General features: G+C 48.6%; 1 protein-coding gene across 4 annotated transcripts in view; it reads right to left on the reverse strand.

Moving 5' to 3' along the window:
* Positions 1-20,298, reverse strand: part of LOC122533166 (homeobox protein homothorax) — a 228,059-nt gene that overhangs the window by 106,146 nt on the left and 101,615 nt on the right. For 3 of the 4 annotated variants that reach the window (XM_043662604.1, XM_043662603.1, XM_043662602.1), the window contains 2 exons: positions 16,845-16,895; positions 1,860-8,570 (listed from right to left, as the gene is read on the reverse strand). In XM_043662604.1, the coding sequence (XP_043518539.1) occupies positions 7,947-8,570; positions 16,845-16,895 (675 nt within the window). In that variant the 3' untranslated portion in view covers positions 1,860-7,946. Of the gene's footprint in view, positions 1-1,859; positions 8,571-16,844; positions 16,896-20,298 lie in introns of those variants that run through there. The other variant, XM_043662605.1, reaches the window with a different exon arrangement.

A 20,298-nucleotide genomic window follows, 5' to 3' on the forward strand; every position in this document is an offset into this window, starting at 1 on the left:
ACGCCGCGAGTGTATCACCCATGTGATTGCCATTCTGCATCCCTTCCGGAAAGATCAAACGTGTCTTGAACCCCAGTCCGTGATCTAATATTAAAAAAAGGGGTTTGTTAACCTCTTTGTTCCTGTCCTGATTTATATCGTACGGTAAATCATTCGACTTGCTGAACGTCAAAACGTCTGCATCGGTTACGCAATTTGTCACGTAATGGACAGAAAAGATTGTAATTGCTGAATACGATTTATGAACGTACGAGTTGAAATATCGTTCGCTTCGATTCAATTTCATCTGTCAGCGTACCCACCACTGACATCGTGAAACGTTACAAACGTTAACGCGCTAAACCGTGCGACGATCGTTCTGAAAATTATTCCAAACGTTATTTCCTCGTCGCAATTTGTCGCTACTTTAAACAAACGAGAGACACTCAAAGGATGGGTGTAAGGTGGGGGTGTAAAGGTAAAAGGGAGCTCTTTCGCGTTACGTTCACGTAGGTAAGAATCTGTCCGTCCCCTCGTGGCTCTCCCCCGGGGGCGGCTCGATATTCTCGAAGCAGTTTTCAAGGGTTGATCGCGGCGTAGAGCGAAGGGTAACAGGCTCGAAGCTACGGAGGCGGACAGCCAAGGGGGTGGGTGGTTTTTCGGGGGGGGGGGGGGGTGGGATGGAAAGTGGCCCCGTTACAAGTTTTACTGCAGTTTTGCGGCTCGGAACAGCGAGCGCGTAACGGCCGGCAATTGAATTTAAATATTCAATTATGCGATGTGTAAATGAAATAGAAGTCTTATGCAAATCGCTACACGCGCCGAGGGTTGTTGCAAATTTAAAGGGTTAAATATTTATTAGCGGAGGGTTAACCGAGATTTACGACCAAGTTTCTGCTAATATTCCCTCGTCGCGTCCGGTATGCGTCGTTCCTCCGGGGAATATCGTCCAACGTCGTTCCTCTCTCCGCAGCCTCTTCCTCGCGAGGACCCCTTGACGATCGATGTCCCTTCCGTTGCTCCGTCGAGATCGATCTTCTCGCTCCTTGGCCGAAAATCGAGGCGAAAATCCACCGAAATCTATCGCGTTTCCCTTGACTCGTCTCTCAATCGATTTCCGCAAGTTTGAATCGTTCTAGAAATCCTGTTCTAGAAGCCTCGGCGATTCGTTACACGTTCGTGTCCCGCGATTGTCACACGTCGAGACAGGACGGAGTGGTCCGTCCTTTCTTTGCGCTTGCGAGAATTCGACGATGAGTCGAGGGAATTTAATTAAACCGATCGCAATTATACGATCAACGACGACGACCATGATGACGAGGACGACGACGACGACGACGACGACGACGACGACGACGACGATGACGACGAACAGCGGCGATCGGAGCGCATTATCTGCAGACACGATGACGACGCACACAAGTCGTGCGTTGACGCTTTAATTAAAAAGGACACGAAGGTGTTCTGCATGCACGAGGATAGGAGCGGGAGGCATTTTTTTTCTTTTTTTGCTTCTTTTTTCTCCTTATCTCGAGCGGAGATCTCGTCGGTATCGGTGGTTTTTTCTTGATGGAAATTACCAGGCAGTGAATACAGTTATACTTCATCTCTCTTAATTCATTCATATTTTTTTTTTTTTTAACTCAACAAGGCTAACATTTATTTATAATGAAAATACGTTGATTGAGACAATAGTTTAAACAAGTTTATCATTATCGGTAATATATTATCGCTATGTATAATGCTAGTCGTATACAATTGTTCGGGTGAGTTTGCCGTTTGCTTTTCTTTTTTTTTTTTTCGTTAAATTCTCGTCACTCCTTCTTTTTCCTCCGTCTTTTCTTTCACCGTACGAAAAAAAAAAAATTTCATCCAACCTTTCTTTTTTTTTTTTTGTTTTGTTCTTAAGTCTACGTTTAGGTAAAAGTTGTAATCGTAAACACACATACATGCACAATGTCCGTCGATGTGTACAACAGAGAGAAAGAGAGAGAGAGAGGAAGAAAGAGAGAAAGATGGAGAGACAGAGAGGTCTCTTTTGACGCGCGTCTACAATTATGCATCGTCGGTTAATTGAAACGGTGTGTGCGTGTGTGTCTCATCTCTTCGTCGCTGAATACACGTGTGTTCTCCGAGTATGTTCGTGTGCTGCCTGTCACTTCGTACATTCGTCGATATCTGTATATGCGCGTGCGTGTCGTGTAATCTCCCGGTAAGTGTCCGAACGTACGTGATTCGTATTTCATTCGACTACTCGCGCGCGTAAACACGCATATCGTCGCGCGGTAAAAGTGTAAGAGTCTCGTCTCGACGAAACGCGCGAAACGACAGAGAAATAAAGAAAGACAGAAGGAACAAAGTACGCAGAGAACGCTGGTAGAATGTAGTCGACGAAAGGAGGAGAAGAAAAAAAAAAAAGGAAAATGAAAGAAGAGATGTATAAAACGCGACACCCTCGACAAACAATCGAGATGTTTCTCACCCGGGCAAGAAGGAGGGAATCGATCGAGTGACGATCGAATCGCCTCCTTTCGCTCTCGCGGCCGCTAGCTCGAGCTTCGTCGAGGCCAGCCGCGTCCGCCCGAAAATAATAAATGTACAGGGCACGTGAGATGCAAGCTACATCGGGCGTGCATCTCCGTGAAACGACTCGACGACCACGGTCGCAACAGAGATCCGCACGCGCATTCGCGAAATTGAAAATATCCACGGTCGCTGGAACAGCTCGTTCAACCCTAAACGCATTAAATTTCAATTCGAAATTCTCCTTGCAGTCATTGTCCGCGTGTATGCGTGTGTTGTCAGTCTTTCGTTGTAAGTAGAACTAGCTACATTAATTTAAGTAGCTACATTAATTTAAAAAAAAAAAAAAAAAATGAAGAAACGTGATAATTCGTCGAACGAACTTTTCCATCGAATTGTGGAGTAAATGCAAGGAACGTAACCCGCGATCGTCGGTGAAAAAAAATAATCAGGTTCGTACTGATTTGTCTCGTTCGTGTAACAGCGAGTCAATTTTCGAGCGACCGTGGCCGATCGACGATACACGTTTCATTCGCATCGAAGCGTCGATTCGTTTGATAAGATTTTTGATTAACGATAACTAAGTACACAGTCTGAGCGCACGCGTGAGCGCCTGCTCCGCACCTATGGCACTATGTATTCACGTCAGTTTCATCATCTTCTAACACGTGGTTCATCTCGTGAACGCGCTCGAGAAGACGCTCCGCGTGTGACGTGCGTCCGGTCGATCGTTCGATAAGCGTAATTGAAGCGAATCCTCGCGCGGACGATCGAGCGAGAAATGTTCTTTTTTCTTCTATATTTCTCTCTCCGAACTTTTAAAAATAACGACAATAAGTACACTGAGAGTTCTCCGACGAAGCATCGTCGTGTCGAGAAGAACAACGCGTAAAGAATTTACAAAAAAAAAAAAAAAAAAAAAAAAAAAAAAAGAGAGAGAAGTACAAACTTTCAACGATTCTTTCAACTGGAAGACGCAACAAACAAGAGTTAAACAATCACAAACAATCACAAAACTACACGTAAAAACGTACAAATTCACGCGGCGGAAGAAACGAATGTACAAACGAAATTTGTAACATGAAAACGTCGATTTCTTTTTCCATTTCTTTCGAAGGAGCGAAGAGTGTAAAAATTGAGCGTCGTTGTAAGTACGTAATGCAGAATACGTACAAAAGAAAAGAACATCGCGGTTCTCTATTTTCTTTTTCTTATTTTACTCTGCCCTCTCTTCAAACATGGCGACTTCCGTCGCACTGTCCGTGCTTCGTTCGACACTCCATCGTGTGTCGTTCCTATTTATTTTTTTCTTTTTTCTTGGGGGGGGGGGCATTGGGGGGAGGGAGAAAAGCCGAGAGACCCGTGTTCAAGGTCTCTCGACCCTAGGTTCGGCACTCGTAACTAGGGTTCCGACCGACTGGTGCCGAAGCCCACCTTCCAACCTCCGTACACACCCTTGCATTTTTTTCTGTCCTCTAAATCTTCGTATCACGTATACTCATTACTTTAATCTTTCTTTTTTTTTTTTTTTTGGTTTCAATAGTTCTTCTCCTGGTTTTCGTGCTCTGTCTCTATTTCTTTCTGATTCTAATCTGACTACGTGAAAGAGGAACGCCGGAGCACGACTCCTCCCTGATCTGGTGCCCTGCACTCTTCCGTGCCCTGTTTCCGTGTTGGACCTGTCGTCCAACCGTTTGTTCCCCGTATACGCTCTGTGTATCTGTATGGTAATTGTGTATTTATTTCTCCCCGATGGCGAATGTGTATCGTTGCGTATATCGGTGGACCCGTGTACCCAGCAGCAGCGTCCGCTGGCTATTTCGTTGAAACGCTCGCGTGTGTCTCCGCTCGCACAAAAGTATCCCGTGTACTCCTGTGATTCATAACGACCGTGTCCTGTGTATTTGTTTATAGGTGCGTGTGTTCATAAAGGCGATTGAATGTGAGTGAGCTGCATGTGTGTCGGTTCGCGTGTAGGAAATGCTAATTCCAGGGTCAAGGAGCTCTCGAGAATCGAGTTTTACTGCGGGGCACCAGCTGGGGGGCTCGTTCGGCTCCTTCCTTCCTCTTGCCTCTTTCGATACTTCTTCCTATCGGCGTGTATGCAGGAAATTTCCTCGCCTTATTTTGTTTTTTTTTTTCTCTTTTCACTGTTTCCTCTGTTAATTGTTACTTTTCGTTTGTTTCATTTTTTCTTTCTTTTTTTCTTTCTTTTTTTTTTTTTTTGGTCATTCACGGGTCATTCGCAATTCAAGGGTTATTAAGTACGGGGATTGGGGGTGGACCTCACGCGCCCTGCCGGCCAGGACTTGTACCTCACACAACTCCCTAGTTACGAGTACCGAGACCTAGTATTTCTGGTGATGATCGTTCGATCGCGTACGACTTCTGGGCATCTCGCTCGGCTCTCGGCTCTCCTCGCTGTTTTCACACGCGGTTCTCACCCCGCCTGGGTGTCTTCGTTTTTGTTCTCGTTCGTCGCGCGATTCCGAGATCGAGTCCCGTTTTTTCGTTTCTTCGATCGTCGCCACAGCTACCCTGCTCAAGATACTCTCGATAGATCTCTGACGTCGAATCCGCGTACACTTCCCTTTAATGTCACAGGAATATTCTTCCCGGCGAACGAGCCTCTCGCAAAGATCTATCTCAAGTGTACTTTGAGCAGGGCGACATCGTCAAGACCGCTCTATCGCCGTACAATCAACAACACTATCCCTTCGTGTCCTTTTTTTTTTTTCTTTTTCCTCTTTACCAATTATTCCGCCCGGTAACCACACTAATCGGAAGCTACTAATAAGTTAGAAACTATAATACGACTACCACCGTTAAGTAATTCACATCACGAGTCAGTCCCATCGTCCACTCTCGCCTCTTTCTCTCGCATTCGCGCTTCACTCACGCTCTCGTCGTCGTTACACGTCGTTTGCACGCGCGCGTTCCTTAAATTAGAAGTAAACTCGAACTAGAATTATCCCGTTTAAAAATAGACAGAAAGTGTCATCTTGTCACGCGTTGAAAGCCTTACATCCTATTACGTATATCCCGATCACGATTAATTAATAGTTCGATTCAGCAATGACACTCAGCATTCCTCGCCCTTCTCTTCTTCTCTTTTCTTTTCTTTCCGATGGCACGCACGGTGACTCGCGATACGCGCGATACCTTCCCCCCCCCCCGTGCGATTTCCCCAACGCCGGTCGTACCCAAACGCTCGCGGTATTGCCGATCGGGCGATCCGCGGGGCCGAAAACTCGGAATTTGGGAGACAAACAAGAGAAAGAAAACAGAAAACTAGGATAATGGAAGGTTAAGACAGACGTCTGTCATTCGTCACATTGTGAGAAGTAAAAAAAAAATTGTCGATCGTTTTGCAGTATAAAATAAAACAATGATAAAATAATGTCTGTTACGTCGTCGACGTAAAAAAAAAAAAAAAAAAAATTGCAAACCTACGACCGTAGACGTTTACATGTCCGAAAATTAAAGGGTGATGTAGAGATCGTGAACATCGACACGATGTGACTAAAAGAAATGTTTCGAGCAGTGACGAATCACGCGAGATTCGAGCAAACGACCTACCTAAACGGCCTGCCTTTACAGAACTGTTCGTCGCGTGCCCTTTCGAACGTGTGTTTCTCACCTAACGACCTTCTCCAGCGGCGCCCTAACGCGGCCGTTTCCTTCGCTATAATGCCCGTGTTTGCCTACTGAAGTTCTGCGCGCTGTGCCGCGCCGCGCGAGACCTTGCACGCTTTCTGGAGAACAGAAGGTGAAAAGGTGGGGAGGTAAAGAAAGTACAGAGCGAGTGAAAGAAAGAAAGAGCTAGTCTTGGCTCTTCGGAGCACGTGGCTCGCGAACCACGTGCCAGCGTAACGATCGCTCGCGATCGAGACCAGAGACGAGGAAGAAGAGAAAGAAGACGAAGCGCAAGCGACCCAGAACAACGAAGACGAGACGCAGAATCGGTTGCATAAGGTGCGCCGTTCGGCTATAATAGCTCATCGTGACTGGTTGGACCTCGAAAAGGCGGTCTCGGAGGGGCGACGATACCTCCGGACGTGTTTTGAAAGCGGAACACCAGCCGAAAATCGATGTCATCGGACGGGCTGGTGTTCTCTGGCTCGGGACGAATTTAGAAGCGTTCTTTCTCGCTAGCACGCCGCGATCTTACATAACCGACCGTAGAGAGAGAGAGAAAGAGAGAGCGAACTTGTTTCGAAGTTTGGCCAACACCGATATGGTATTTCCGTATAGGAGAATTTCTCTCTGTACGAAGAAATTCGCGTGCTGCGAGACGCGAAGCCTCAGACAGAGCGTGAAATCTTGCGGAGATTCGCCGGCTGAACCGACGCGGAGCGAGCCCTCGAAGGAAGAATGTCTGAGATCGTGTGTTAAATCGTGTTACGTACGATTGACGTGAGTCGAGCGACTCTTCCTCCACGGCTTGAGCAACATTTAAGAGAGAGAAAGACAGACAGAGAGATATACAGAAAAAAAGAAATAGTGAGAGAGTGAAAGTAAAAAAAAAAAAAAAAGAAAAAAAGAAAGAAAGAAACAAGACAGAGAGAAACGGATCGTGAATGAACTCAAAAGCCAGCCAAGTGCCAAACAGAATAACACTGGTCCTTCGCTCGGAGCAGTACGAGACACTATGCTACGAAATGTACTGGAAAATGCCGACAAGTAGCGCCAGTCCAACAATTCGCGGCCAATCGCATTTCGTCACCGTGATCTCACGACCGGATGTTCGTGGACACCGTTGCAACCCCCGAGACGCGAGATTTTCCCCTCTCGGTTCGAGAGACAGTTGAGATTCGAGAAAAGAAGAACGAGAAGAGAAGAGTAGAGGAAGACGAAGAAAGAACGTGGTACGAACAGAGTTTGTTTCAGGTAGTGTACATCTTGCCTCGCGGACGTGTGTCTGCACGTGACCTCGTGCCACGAGGACGAACGAAGAGGGCACGCTGTGCGCGTTCGCGGTGGTTGCCGCCGCGGTCAGTCGCGATCGAACCATCGCGACGCACGGCTCACCGGCCGCAAATTTCGCAAAATCCCTCGCCTCGAAAGGCCACAGAGGGCTGATCACGAGGCAAAGGAATTTCCAGAGAACATTCGGTTCCCGTCGACTTTCACAGCGGATCAAGAGGAAAGGGGATCTCGAAGAAAGACCATGGTTTAAACGACGAAGAAACGCCAGACAGCGTATGAACTATGGATAAGGATCGTAGAAAGAAAAATAAGAAGAAGAAGAAGAAGAAGAAGGAGAAGAAAAAGTAGAGATGGTAATGAGAGTAAGTAACGCGTGAGCGAGTAACGGTGACAGAGATGGAAGAAGAGTTGAGAGTCGAGAGGGTAAGAAAAGAAAAGAAAAGAAAAGAAGCATACATAAGGGGATAAGAAAAGAAAAAGGTCTCGCGGTATCGGCACGGAAGTCGCGTCGTCTATTACGAGCACGGATAAACGGCCGAGCTGATGCTGTGGTAGGCGGCGAGGGCGGCGTGCGCGTGCGCTGGGGGCGCGGATGCGGCTGCGTGCGGCGAGGTGGCCATCGCGGATGCCGCCGCGGCTGCCATCATCATCTGTTGGTGCGTACGCTTTAGGGAGTTGGGAGTTGTGGCGGCGCTACTTGGGGTAATAGCAGTAGTAGTGGTGGTGTTCGACTGCGGCGCAGGGTGGTGGTTTTGGCTTTGGTTTTGGCTCAGTTGCAGGGGGGTGGTAGTGGCGGTACTGCCGATACCGGCGTGATTATTATTATTATTGTTATTATTATTCTGGCTCTGATGGTGATGGTGGTGATGGTGGTGGTGGTGGTGGTGATGGTGAGGGGTGATCGCGTCGTGCGGATAGTAAGACGTTGACGATGGTGAGGTACTCACGACGTCCGGTGTGCTGGCTCCGTCCGTGTGGCTGGTGCTGTCCGCGGTGCTCCTCGGTCCGCCACCGTCCAGACCGTTCCCTATTTCCGGCGGTTTCGAGCTCTCCCTGTCGTCGATCACTAGGTCGATCGGCATTTTCCCTTTCAAGCAGCTGATGTACCGGTGGCAGAAGTTGTCGCACAGTTCGTGGACCTGAAAAAGAAAAAGGAATTTCATTAATTTGATCAGTAGTCATCCTTGACGAACGCATGAGCGTTGTGTAATATATACAACACGCACACGCACACGCACACGCACACGCACACGACACGCACACACACACACATGGAGGTTCGAAACGAAAAGAAACTTTCACTTTCTCGTCTCTTTGGTTAATCTCTCCCTAATTTCAATATTCGAGCAACTGTGCTATAAACGTTGGTTAAATTGGCCGTGATTTCGCTCGGTGGGATCGGAACTCGATGGATCCACGATCCCATAGGCCTCGGGTGAAACGAGGTTCGTTCGGTATTTTCACCTCGAAGTCGCGGCGCGGGATGGCGAGACGGCCGATACGAACTGGCTGGTATCGATATAGAAAGATGGAGGAGGACGGCGAGGACGGCTCGTTGCATCGTCGAGGCCGTGGAAGCGGTCCAGCAGCGAGCAACGAGGAGACCCGTTGCATCGTCGATAACGAGTCAAAGCGAGAGGGAGCGAGGAGGTCTGACCGGTGTCCAGTCGACCAGAATGTTATGTATGCAAATGAGGTCTGACAGGCCTATAGGATACCCGGTCCTCCAGCGTCCTCCTCACGGTTCATCCTCCTCCTCCTCTCGTTCCCTCTTTCCCTGCTCTCCTCGCCCCTCAGCTGCCCCGACCAGGACTTCTCTCGTCGGCCTGGTCGCTCGATTCAGTTTAGAAAAATGTATTATATAAGCAAAAGCAAATAAAAACGCTTATCTTGTTATATGTAAATCAACGGCGAGGAGGAACAGAGAGAGATAGAAGCCAGGCGCATTACGAGGCGGCGCGGCGTGTCTTCTCTCGTTGCAAGCGCGTACACGCGCTTTCTTTCTGACCCCTCTTTCTCTCTCTCTCTCTCTCTCTCTCTCTCTCTCTCTCCTCATGCCTTCTCTCATCGGGCTTCTACAGCAAGCTGGCTGACTGCCTCTCGGCAACCTATCCACCTAGATGCTTATACGACGTTCTTCTTATTAGGCATTTATATGTAATAGAGAAGACGGCCATCTTTGCCGTAGGCGGCACCGTCCAATGGTGGAAGGTTGTGGCCGACACCGACCACCGTAGACAATACACGCGTTTATCATGCGTTAAACGTATGCGAGAGGACGCTTGATCGGACGCGAAACCGATCCACCGCCGATCTCGCTCATCTTTTCCAACATCGTGCCGTACCGTGTACACTCTCACATTCTCTGTACTACATGAGACTCCCCTTTTTTCCTTATTTTCTGCTTCTTTCCCTTCCTCCTGTATTGCTCGCATAGTATTCGTTCCTCGATGGGAAAATCGAATCCCACGATGGGAGAGAAGTCGGCCAACGATCGACAAAGACTGCACGCTGACTGTACGCGCATACCTACAAGATTGGGTCAAGTCGATGGTTCTCAGGGTGGCGCGCCAGAATTTTCTCCGAAGTACCAACGGTAACACAATGCCTCCTCGAGATGACTAGACTCTCTTTAACGCGGGACCAAAAGAGCGGCGAGAGGGGGCGGTGGAGAGAGAACTCGAAGGACAGCGGCTATAATGCCGGACTGGTTAGAATTTGATCCGCCGGGAGTCGAGTCGAACCGGCCGACAATGCTCACCGAAGAAAAGAAACGGGGTTCCGTCTTTCCTTCTCTCTCCTGCTCTCTCTCTCTCTCTCTCTCTCTCTCTCTCTCTCTCTCTCTCTCTCTCTCTCTCTCTCCCTCTCTTCACCAGGACGGATCGCCGAAAGGAGAAGCCCTCCTGGTTCGAACGCCGAGAAGCGTTCACCTACACGGTGCTCCTTCCTCCGTGTACGTGGCGCGCACGGGAACACGGTTATCGAGCCATTTTTTACCGCTGGTACACGAACTCGGAGCACGTCCGGACCGCACTGAGCCAAAGCAGAAATCGTTTTTCGAACTCGGCATCGCGTGAAACTCGAATCTGCCGCGCCGCTGCGATCGCTTTTAACCACTCTGACTTCCGGCCGAAGGGAGACCACACTACACCGCGCGGATAGGATGATAGTTCACTTTGGTATCGGTTCGCGTGAGCGGACGCCCCGAGCTGATACCGAGCCCCGGGCGTTCACCAAAAATCTCTCCAGCGTTCGGCTCATGGTCTAGAACATGATACGATGCATCGCGGACGCGAGTTTTTGCCATCTATCGGCCCTTTGAATCGCGTCACCCTACACCGCAGACGATCGAGCCAGCCGAGGCTGACACAGGATCCAACGACCGCTCTCCAATTCTACTAGAAACCGCGTGTTCACTTTCTGGCCACGGTTTTTTGCCATGTTTTTTCGAATGTCGCGCCTAACCAGGAAATATACCTTAATCCGCGAGAAATTGGGTGAATTGCTGCAGACCCTTAACTTGTTCGTTGATCGATCATTGTTCGCGCACACTCGTTTACACATCCAGTACACTGTTTCACACGAAACGAAAAAGCGTTCTGATGCCTGAAAGACGGAGATGTACGTATGTACATAGAAATAGAAGACGAGTGAACTCGTGAATGGAGCTAGAGTGTTCGAAAGCTATTTGAATAATTGAAAGAAAAAAGTTCGATTTGAACAAACGTCTTAGTAGGTATTCTTTTACTATTCCACCTACAATATCATATCCTTTCACCGTTCGCACGGCCACACGGTTGACACAGTATCCCTCTGTCCTAGAGCCAAGGATACGCTAGGTGGCGCAGCACTTCTCTGGTATCTAATTCATCCAAGCGGGTACCAGAGCTTCTCGGATTTTCTGATACGACGAACGGTTCGCGGTGGTTGAGTAAGGGCACGGAAAATATCGAGTGTCTCAAAGGATCGCCGTTTCCTTCGCTCCTCTCGTCGACCTTCTGCTTCCATCTCGAACCAGGTGAAAGCTCGTCCTCTCTTCGTTCGATCCTTGGAATTGTCCGGGCGAAGCACGGCGGATATTTAATTTCCGCGGACGTAAATTTTCTCCAACCGAAATAAAAGCCACGAATTGAAAGAGAGAGAGAGTATGTGTGTGTGTGTGTGTGTGTGTGAGGGCGTGTGTGTACTCGCGAACAGCAAGGGATATCGCTTTCATCGCGTCCCCGCGAACGCTTCTCGTGTTCCTCCGTAAGGTACATGCGACACCACCGTAGGCAACGCCATTGCCGGAAGGTGACTCTCCTCTCTCGGCGTGTAAGCGCCACAGAAGAAGACGAATCGGGACTGGCTCGCGATCACCGAGCACGATACCTGCTAACGGCGACAACTTTGCCTGTAACTCGAGATTATTCCCATTTCATAGCCGATTTAACAAGCTCCGCGCGGCTAGGGGTGTTCAACAATCGGTCAAACTGTCCGTCGTGATTCATCCCTCTGTACACGCTCTTTGACCTCCTCTTTTATCCAAGTGTTAATAAAAAGTATATCAAGCAAAAGTATATCCAAGCGAACGAATGAAGAAGATGGTTATTCTACGAGCCCGTACGGTGTTTTCAAAAGAACCCCTTATTATACGGATTCTCTTGGTTGTTCTAATCGCTTGTGACCGCAGAAGCAACACTTCAAAGAATCGATGAAGATTCTTGATATTCGTTAGTTTCTCCAGCGTGAGAGAAGAACCGTTTCAAATATTGAGAAAGCGAGAGGGAAAAGAAGAGAATTTCCCTGCGTTCACGCTCAGGTAAATCGCTGCGGGCTTCCCGGGTTTGAGAGAGAGTTCAACCAGTTCGCGGTGACCAGTCGACGCGACCAGGGAAGAGCGAGGGACAGAGAGACAAGGACGAAGAGAAGAAGCGTGTCGACGAGAAACAGAGATGGAGGGAGAGAGAGAGAGAGAGCCGCGGGGCCCTCCGCTCGAAACGAGTTCTCGATTCAAAGACTTCTTAAACGGCCCGTTGTCCCCTCTTCCTTTCTCTGCCTCCTTTCTCCTGCTGTCGGATCGCGCGAGGGGAGGTTCCGCACGAGGCGACATTATACCATCGCGACGCTGCCCCCTCCGCCCCCCCCCCCCTGCCCAAGAACCTCTCTCGCGTAACCCTCTACCACACCCCCTTCGTACCTCTTTTCATTCGGCCCCCGAAATTACTCGGGAATTTACGTAAACGAAGGAACGAACGAGCAAGTGTCTCTCCCACTTTGTGAAGACCACCTCTCTCCTTTCTCATCCCTTTTCTGTGTTGACGGCCTCTCGGAAAGGCAAACGGCTCGAAGAATGGAACGGATCCGGGGTACGCGTACGAACACAGCGTGGAGGAAAGAAGGGAAAGAAAGAAAGAAAGAAAGAAAGGAAGACAGAAGAGGAGAGGAGAAGGGAGGGGGGGAGGAAAGGAAGGAAAGAGGAGCGCAGAGCGAACCCCATTTACGGCACAATGGGCTCCTTTGAAGCCGAAGGTAATGAAGGTTTCGGGGTGTCTGTCTCGGTTCCTCTACCGTGCCCCGATTCACAACCTGACCACCCCTTACGGCACGCAGAGGATACCTATATACCGGGTGTGTGTCTGCGAACCATGTACAGCACAGATTCCATCGAACACCGATAGATAACACGTTGGTCCACGTTCGAAACGATTGCTATCCAACTCGTGGCATTGGCTTTTATTTGCACTGAAACGGTCTGAATATTATAAATTCCTCTGGAATCTTTCCGACACGTATCTCGAACGTTTCACCGGGCGATTCTCTCAATTTGTAAATTACTGATTTTGGATTCGTCACGATCGAGAGTCCGAAAACCCGAATGTCCCGCGCGATGACCATCGACAGCGAGAGACGTCCGCGAAAACACGCAACGACAACGAAACGAAGGAAGCCACGCGGTTGTCCCTCGAGGACTAGCTATAAAAATACTAACTTAGAACCAGTTCCCAAGGTGGAGAAAACGGTGGAGAGGGTTGTGTCCGGCATGTATCCCGGTTGGTATGCACGGTACGCCATAATACCCCATAAGAAATTTACCGCTCTCTAACCGGCGATCGCGCGTATGTATGTTTACACGGTGGTGTGTACCGCGAGTGCGCGCAGAGAGGTCCAAGGGAGAATAACGAACGACAAAGACGAGGAGAGGAAAACACGGTAGCTGAACGAAGAACGAGGCTGCGACTGGTGGAAAGATCGACTGACTAGCGATGGAGGAAGCAAGACGATGTTCACCAGGAACAAGAAAGAAGACAGAGACGAGAGAGAAAGAGAGAGAATATGAGAGACTGGCCCTTCCTTCCACGCACCGGGCCCCTGCAAAACGTAATTATGCTAATACGCGATTGGCTCGAAAATGTTAAATGCACGAAGCGTAGCACCGCGGGCTACCATGCTTCTCTCCATTGGTCAACCCATCCTCGTCCCTCTCGCTGTCGTTTCTCTCTTCACCTATCACTCTCTCTCGTCTTCCGTCTGTCGTTCGCTGCTCGGAGCCCCAGATATTTATGGAATCTTCTTGATCGCGCGTTCGCTGCATTCCGCCTTGCTCGCTCGCTCGCTCGCTCGCTCGCTACTCTCTGCTCTCTATTGCTCTCGTCCCTGGAGGACCCCGGGGACCGAGGAACGTTTCAATCTTCATTACCGTCGATGCCAGTGCGGCGCACACCGTGCCAAATTGCGGCCAGGTTTTGTCGCGGCTTTTCGAAGACCCGCCCCGATATCGCGAGCAACGATCTCGCTGAAATAAATCCGACCGGCTGGCGTATTGGAATCGCGGCGGCCCCGCACTCGTGGGAGGAAAAAGCTACTACCGATCGGCATGGAATATCGGTTTGGCGTCTTGATCCCGGTGAGACAGTTTCTTATCTCCGCGGTCTTCCATAGGAGGACGAGTGCACCGTCGATTTCTTGCAATCTCGATCAACCGCTGTACGTTCGTTGTTCGCAGTGGAAGAATCACACGCGAATGATATCTCGACGACTCGATGAAATCATCCCCCGTCGACGGTGAAAAAGATTCACGAAACTGGATGAAAATTTCACTCGTGCGAATTTTAAATCTCGTTCTTCGAGCACGTACCGAAGAATGGAAAGATATGGAAACGTTTACAACCCGAGTTTGGATCTAACTTTGCACTCGGGTTTGACGTCGATTTATCAAACGACGTTATCCCGTAACGTATCATCTTCTTCGCGAACGCTTGTTGAGCGGACGACGGAGATTACGATCTTGCACGTAACGTACGAGTCCTGGTACGAATAATCGTACGCACGATATAAAATGTACGTATGTACTAGTCTACGTATAGGATGCTCGGGGGGAGAAAGAGGAAGAAGGGTTGGCCAGCCGTGGTTCGCTACGTGGATTCGCCCGGTAGGTAGCCCCGGACCTTTATAATAATGTAATCGCGGCAAATGAGGAAAATTGGTATAAAATTGCAGGATCGGCCGGTCGATCCAGGCGGGCCTGTCGAGAGGGAGCAACAACACACACGAGGGGCGCATCGAGACGTGGCTTGGTCTCCCTTGGCCGGGCAATGGCTGCCGCCACGTCAGCTGCCATTTCGATGGAAATGCGATGGATGTCCGCTATTTCGTATGATAAAATATCGGCGCAAAAACGGCCGTAGCCAGGCCGAACCGGGTCCCGCCCCGAGTATTCTGCGGCCACGCAAACAGCTCCTCCTGAAAACTTGCACACTCTTTTCTTTTCTTTCTTCCTCTATCTTTCTCTCCCTCTCTCACGTTGCACACACACACACACACACAGCGGCTTTACCAGTCGAACGGTTATCAATCGTTAGCGAAGGAAAAACGGGCCAAAACACGCCGGCCTTCTAATGCAATATTTATTTACCGTGGCCCCGGAGTAACAACGCGAGAACGCGCGCGGAATATTAACCGGCCGGCCGGTTCAATTAATCCCGACCGCTGTTCCTCCTCATGTCGTCGATTGAACCGCGACACGAACCAACCTGCGACTTTTTCGACGTCCGTTGGGACCGATCGTAGCCCCGGTACGCTCCGGGGCCCCCTGTCTTAATTAGAATTCCGCGGGAAATCGAAAGTTCATCCAGATAGAATCCATGGTCGTAATGCGTACGATCGCTTTTACCGAGAGGCCTACAAATGACGTGAATTGTTGAGGATTTATGAACGATTAACCTCCAAATAAACCAACTCGTTCGACGTAGATGGTAATATTGTAGATTTATTTTATGATAGTCTTTTCGTCGAGTGCAGTTCTTTCGGAAACGCACAACGTGATTAACGAATTAATCACTCAAGACGGTCGAGTTCTATTTTCCACTAGAAACCAATATAACTATAAATCCTTTCGTTTCCACAAACGTCATGAAAATTATAGAATCTAAGGAAAAGATGAAGAAATATTCTATCAGAGACTTTTAGTACCAAAAAATGGTACTCGATGCAGATTGAAAGAATCGCAAATGAAATGTTATAATGAATTGATCTCGTTCTCGAGATCTCCTTTGTACCATTTCATACGATTTAAATAGTTGACGCGTGTACTCCGATTTACGAGTTTCTAGTTTATCAGAGAGAGAGAAAGATGGCCGATGTTCCAATGCAAGCAACTTGCAGCGAGCACACCGTGTTCGTACTACGTCTAGCGGCCGTTGGACAGCTAAATGACGCCACTTGTGACTGAAACTCGGCCCGAACCGGGTTATACCGGCAAGGTGTACGTCATTGTTGTACGACCGACGACCGAGGACCGACGACGGGTGGTGCCGAGCTTTCACTACAATTACGGAAAATTGCGCCCCGCCAGTAACAGTTGTTTTTCAAGCGTTACGGACGGCTTATCTGCCGCGACACCCGGTAATCCCCGACAATTGGAGCGCGCGGGAGAACACGCCGATCGCTGACGTTCGCCTAAACGCGCGAACCTCGCGTTTGTTTCACGTTTGTTTCACCCTTGTCTTTGGTTCTTCTATTGACGAAACTAGAAGCGTATTCTACTTGTATTTAAACGCTAGAACTACTGCCAAAGAAATTAACGTACACGAGATGAGAGAAAGAATGCAAAGGAATCAAATCTCTAAAAATTTGGAAATAAAGAAAATTTCTGTGGAGAGTTACAAGTTGGTCATTTTCTTTCTTTTTTTTTCTTTTTTATGAAGTAAGAGAAAGTTTCTAACTAAATAAAATCAATCTAACTAAATAAAAATCAAATCTCTAAAAATTCAGAAATATAAAAAGTTTCCATAAAGAATTACGAGTCGATCATTTTCACTCAATAACAAGTGTAGCATACGAAGCAAATTTCACGATGCATGTGTTCAACTGAAGAAATTTTCTTGTACTTTGTACAATCGTCGGGAACGGAAAGAGAATGCGAAGGTACTCACCTTTTCGAGCTCGAGGAGGTGAAACCGGAGGACCTGGATCGCCTGTACCATCTGAAACAAGAAAATAAAAGAAACTTGATAAAATTCGTTCGCCGGATGGACAGAAAGGAGCAAAAGGGGGAGGAGGATCAAGCAGAAGAGGAAGGAGAAATACACGAAGACGTCGATCTGTGGATCGTCACAGAACAATTCGCGGTCCAAGGATTTCAGAGTTTGAGCGTATCGCCGGTGCTTCCATTTATTTCCCTCCGGAGCAGGGAAAGCTCCGCGGACTATCGGTCGATTCACTCCGCGAGGATTACACGGGAATTAATTATTATTGCATCTGCACGCCGCTAATTGCGTCCCCGAAATTCCATGTGCTCCGTCCAATCGATCGATACGTATCGGGCGTAGATGGGTACCGGTTCAACGACCGTGTCCGTCGATATCGCGTAACGAGGTAGAAACTTTTCGTGGGAGCGGAGTAGGTAGAACTTCGCCGACGCGAAGAAACGCTAGAAACATCGTCCACTTTCTTCCTCTTGCCTCTTTTCTTTATCGTCCTCGAATTCTGGATAATTGGTAAAAAGAACGGATATCTCGTAATTCCTCCCCCCCCCCCTCTCCCTCCCTGGAAGACACGATTTCGCGGTGCCCCGACGCGCGATCGTCGTGCCTTCGATATCGTGTCCGCGAGCAGTTTCTCCGTCCACTCCCCGCGCTTCTTCATTTCTCCGAATCCTGGCATCCCACCGTGTATGTATAAATACCCGTTTTTCTAAAGCGACGACGACACACGGTCACGTTCCTCCGCCCGGGGGGGAAACGGCAGGCATCGAACGTGTGTGCACACTCGGACATTACAGCCATCGGCATAATTTTCCGATACGGCGTTAGGTTTAAAGCCACCTCCGGAACCCTCTTCGATCCACGTTCCCTCCACTCTCTTGTTCTCTCTTGTTCTCTCTCGCTCTCTCGACCACTCGACCGACCGACCGAGCGAGGAAACGGCCTCTCCCTCACTCGCTAGCAGCAGCGGCGATTCAATTAGGCAAAGCGGCAATCTTAATTGTTAATTAACATTATATTTATGCAATTATGGTCCATTATGATTCCGCGCGGCCGATAACGAAGCGACCGCGATGAGTGCTCCCTCAGATAGTGACTGCCTCGAGAGTTAACCTTCTTCCTCCACCTTCTTCTTCTTCTTCTTCTTCTTCTTCTTCTTCTTCTTCTTTTTCATCTTCGTCTTTGTGTTCGTCTCCACCTTCTTCCCTCTCGCCTTCGCCAAGCATCCACCCATCTCCTCGAGATCGACTGAACGAACGCACGTGTGTGTCCCCCCCTCGATGCCGAGAGTCCTCGCGATACCAACAATCCGCAATTAGCTTCTAATGGAGCGGAGGTGGTCGACCTCGTCGAGACTCCTCGCGGTCGTAGGTGAAGAGAAACGAGTTGTGGATCGAAGGTTGTTGAAACGAAGGCAATTTGAAGAAGAGGTTTAGTTTCAAGGAGTGCAAATTTCTTGCTGGAAGATTGATGACAGATGTTTCGCAAAAGCAATTCAGAGGTTTGTAAAATCGACGAATGATTCTGTTATATATCGATCGAATCAGTGGAAGAGAGAAAATTACTGATATAGATGGTGATGTGTGACAAAAAAAAAGAGAGTGATATATAGAGGAAAAAAAATATGTCACAAAAAAAGAAAGAACGTCTGATTATTTCAAAAACAGCGTGCAAAGTAGATTTGACAGAGAGAGAGAGAGTAACGCAGTAGAATGGGTCCTAGTCGGTCAATTAAAAGACGATCTACTAAATACTCAATTTTCTTGAACTCGGACTACTTTAGCACAAATTTTCTCTCCGCAACATACGAAGAACGACGAAGCAAATTCTGCAAGTTTCGCCAGGAGGAAGAGATTGCAAAGCGAAAGAGAGAGCGAACGTCGTGCGAAAATTTGGCACGAGGCACGAAGGAATTCGCCATCAAGTTTATTAACTTCCGTGACGAAAGCGCCGTATCGAAGCCTTTTCTGCCAGATAATAAAGGAGGAGAGGCTACAATGAAAGGACGTCGTCGACACGCCTCTCCACGCGATAACGCCGATTCGTTGAGTAATAAAGAATCTTCGATTGGACGCCGACAGCCGGATAACGAAGTGAAAAGTGGCCGCGGTTACGAGTCCCGTAAATATATCGGGCTGAACACCAACCCAGTGTTCACCGTCGCGGTTGTAAAATCGAGAGAGAGAGAGAGAAAGAGAGAGGACCCAGTTTGCTAAAACGGCGCGCAAAAGCGTGGATCACGGTCGAGCGGATCGGCTTCGGCGTAATTAAATGCGCCGATCTAAGTGTCCTGTTCGCGTTCGCCGTCTCTCGTCTCCTTCTACCCCATACGTTCTCGAGAAGAGAAGAGGGAAAATCGATGATCGTCGCGCGGTGATCGTTACTTGCAATTACCGGGCCCCGTAATTGGGAATGAAGGGTTAATTGATGCGTGTTCCAGCATAAGGAGTAAACCGTTATTAGAATATCGCCACGTCGCGCTCTAAGTTTCTTCTTATCAGAAGGCTGGTTCGTTTAGAATCTATCTTTTAATATCTTTTAATATCCTTTATCGGAGCCAAAAGGAGGAGATTGGGTTTAACCATTCTCGCGGCTGTCGGACGTTTAACACGCGTTCAAATTTATCGCGTATCGAGAGACACGTATGTAAGTGGGAAAAATACTCTTTCCTTAATAGAATAATAATATGCTGGCTGCTTGTTTCGCATAAATCTGTCGAAGATTGCATCGATCGATTCATCCCACTTTTGCCAGGCTTCTGAATCTTATTATCTCGGTATGTTATTAGAATTTTTCCAAACAAAAAAATTGGATAATACACGTACTTCAGGTAGTGATACAAATGATCATAAATTTTAAGCAGCGATAAATTGGAGTTAAAAAAGACTAGAAAAAAAGTTAAGAAAATCCCTATTTTTTCAGACACGAATAGAACTCGATGCCAATTAACATATACATATTTCACGTCCGGTCTTCCAAATCCACGCCGCGTGAGATCTCTTAGTCAGCGGTTTTTCTCAATTTTTCACAAGTGAACATCAAGGAAGAAAAAGGAGAACGACTCGGCGAATGTGGAGAATGGAGCGAGTATCGAGCGCGAGCGTACTCGCGAGCGTCGACGACGAAGAGGAAGCGGAGGGCGTGGAGGAAGGCGAGGTGGGAAAAAAAGGCGCGCTGGCACGCCGCAGCTTCGAGCAGAACGCGCTTCGAAAGAAAAAGAGACGATGGTATCGCGTCGGTAACGAACGGACGGACGCGCAAACGCTCGCAAGGGGCAGCGAGCAAGCGAGCAAGCGAGCAAGCGAGTTGACGAGATGGTGCGAGGCGAGCAGTGTCGATTCGCCGCGACGCGACGCGACGCGACGCGCGTTCTCTTTTCCTCTCTCTCTCTCTGGTCCCGCGC

The sequence above is a fragment of the Frieseomelitta varia genome, unplaced genomic scaffold (genome assembly GCF_011392965.1).
Source record: "Frieseomelitta varia isolate USP_RPSP 00005682 unplaced genomic scaffold, Fvar_1.2 scaffold_500, whole genome shotgun sequence".
Taxonomy (NCBI): domain Eukaryota; kingdom Metazoa; phylum Arthropoda; class Insecta; order Hymenoptera; family Apidae; genus Frieseomelitta; species Frieseomelitta varia.